Raw genomic sequence first — 2,322 nt, forward strand, 5'->3', positions numbered from 1 at the left:
AATATTTTGAAGAGTTCTTACAACTGTTGCATTTGCTACTACATACACAAATAGTGTTTATCTCACACTTCACATATATAAGTCTAAAACACAAAATAACGTTGTGGAGATCGCAACATTGGTTCAACGATTGCTCGGGTTAGTAATCCATTGAAGCCAATCCAATTTGTGACATGTACTCTTCTCAAAATCCAGTCAATAGGATAAAACCTGAATTTCACTATGAAGGTTTGGCAACGTCCTGCACTTATTCTTGAAAACCTTTTGGTTTCGATTTTTTTATATCAAATTGCACACGATCCAGCAGAACGCTTATCAAACCACCTTTTTGTTATCTAATATGAAGTTCATGTTGGTACCGTAAAAAAGATTGTCGAAGGTTAGTGTAGAAGGAGTAAATCCCCTCTAAGTTAACACCTAATTCCATAGATCATTCGCAGGATGACACGAGAGTAAACCGTGCTCAATTGTTTCTAAATCCCCAGCACAAACTGGGCATCTTGTACTATGAAGGTCAATTTTTCTTTTATGAAGCTCGATTCTTACCGGTAGTCTCCCTTTCCTAGCCCGCCAAACGAAGAGTTCAACCTTTTTCGGAACAAGATTGTTACAGAGTGTTTCGATGTTTGATTGGTCCACCATTAGTAATTTTTCGTCTATTAAATCGCCGAGTTGCCTTACTGTGAATCGACTGCATGAATCCAGCAACCATTCCCAACCATCCTGCGATCCTGCGTTCAATCGGCAAGCGCTGATTGTGTTATTTAAATCCGCTAATTCTCCCGATGTTCTACCTGTTGGGGCTCGCATCCATGACCAAATCCATGTGACCACATCACCTTGAACCCGTACTTTATCCCTCACGTTGCTTCTTTATTTTCGTCCAGCCGAATAGCTTGTTACACTTGTCTTTTGATTTAGAATCCCCGACCCATAATTCGTCCCAAAACGAAATATCTATCACCAATTATTCGCTTGAAAGAATTTGCAAAAGTAAGTCCCAAGTTATCCACCTCTTTTTTTACATCACAAATGTTAGCCTAAAGACTGCCGATTGAGTTCCGGATTGACCGGTCACTCATCGACGATCCACTATGTAATTAAACCATATATGCTTCGAATAACCTCGACCCACAAAGTGTTGGTTTCGGTTTTGAACCTCCACCGCCACTTACATAAAGGGCCAAATTTTTATATTTAAGAGATTTAATATTTAAGCCTCCTTCTTCGGGATTAAGAAGGATTTTTTCCCATTAAACCAAGACATTTTTGAGTTTGAACCCGACCCTCCCAAAAAAAAAAAGAATGACGCACACACTCCAATTTTTTCAACACACGAGGCGGGTCAAGAAAAAACGAGAAGTAGTAAAGAGATATGCTCGAGATAACCGATTTAACAAGGGTTAATCGACCACCGAATGAAACCGTTCGAGCTCACCAATCCGCTAACCGTTTATTAAATTTTTCGATAACCGGCAACCAATCATTTAGCTTCCTCATTTTAGTACCGACCAAGATTCCTAGATAAATAAAGGGTAGTGAACTGAAATGTCCACAACCCGATAAACGAAAAACTGACATTTTTTTAAAAAACAGGAACGGCGCACCACACCTCAGGTGCGACGCTTTTGTGACTAAGGAGCGGCGCTTTTGTTACCGAAAGCGGCGCTTCTGACGACTGATCAAAAAGACTACCAGATGCTGATCAGGAGCGGCGTTTTTATCCCTAACAGCGGCGCTCCTGCACCTGAATGTTGCAGATTCAAAATTTGACTAAGTGTCATCCCAACCCAAATACCCAAACATAAGTCTGCACTCCAAGAACCCAAGCACAAGTTCATTATGACCCAAAATACCACCGTTTACACATTTTAGTCTTACATAACCATGACCAACCATTAGTTGCAACAAAATGACCCGTTACAATTAAGGTGACCAATTTGACCTAATTACACAACACGTGAATTAATACTCAATCACCCAACCCGATACCAAGAGCATAATCCTGGGGACTACCAAATCCCCAATCCACGTCCAAATATCTAAAGGCTACCCCATCGAGCCCAAGCGCTCCTACGCATTTATTCTAACAACTAGCTAGCTTCATGATGCGTGCGGAACAATACATCTTTTACCCTCTAAATTTATATATGATTCAAACACTACAAATAAGCACACACAACTAACGAGCACTTAGAACCCGGTTATTATAGTACTTTAATGTAAGTATTCGTTTCAAGTTCGTCCCAAGAGAGCGGTGTAAGTCGGATAATTGAAACTATTAATTGTCCTAGGGTTTGTTTGATTGGGGGGGTTTTGATT

At 40.3% G+C, this 2,322-nt stretch overlaps 1 protein-coding gene across 1 annotated transcript; it reads right to left on the minus strand.

The window, feature by feature from the left end:
• Positions 1-417: 417 nt before the first annotated feature.
• LOC139902199 (uncharacterized) lies at positions 418-810 on the minus strand. The gene has a single exon (XM_071884848.1). The coding sequence runs from the start codon at positions 808-810 to the stop codon at positions 418-420; it is 393 nt and encodes a 130-aa protein (XP_071740949.1).
• Between the last annotated feature and the right edge of the window lie 1,512 nt (positions 811-2,322).

This window comes from Rutidosis leptorrhynchoides, chromosome 3 (genome assembly GCF_046630445.1).
Source record: "Rutidosis leptorrhynchoides isolate AG116_Rl617_1_P2 chromosome 3, CSIRO_AGI_Rlap_v1, whole genome shotgun sequence".
Lineage (NCBI taxonomy): Eukaryota > Viridiplantae > Streptophyta > Magnoliopsida > Asterales > Asteraceae > Rutidosis > Rutidosis leptorrhynchoides.

What these genes read in the sequence shown, in the direction of transcription:
- LOC139902199 (XM_071884848.1), bottom strand. Translation starts at nt 810, where the DNA reads ATGCGAGCCCCAACAGGTAGAACATCGGGAGAATTAGCGGATTTAAAT.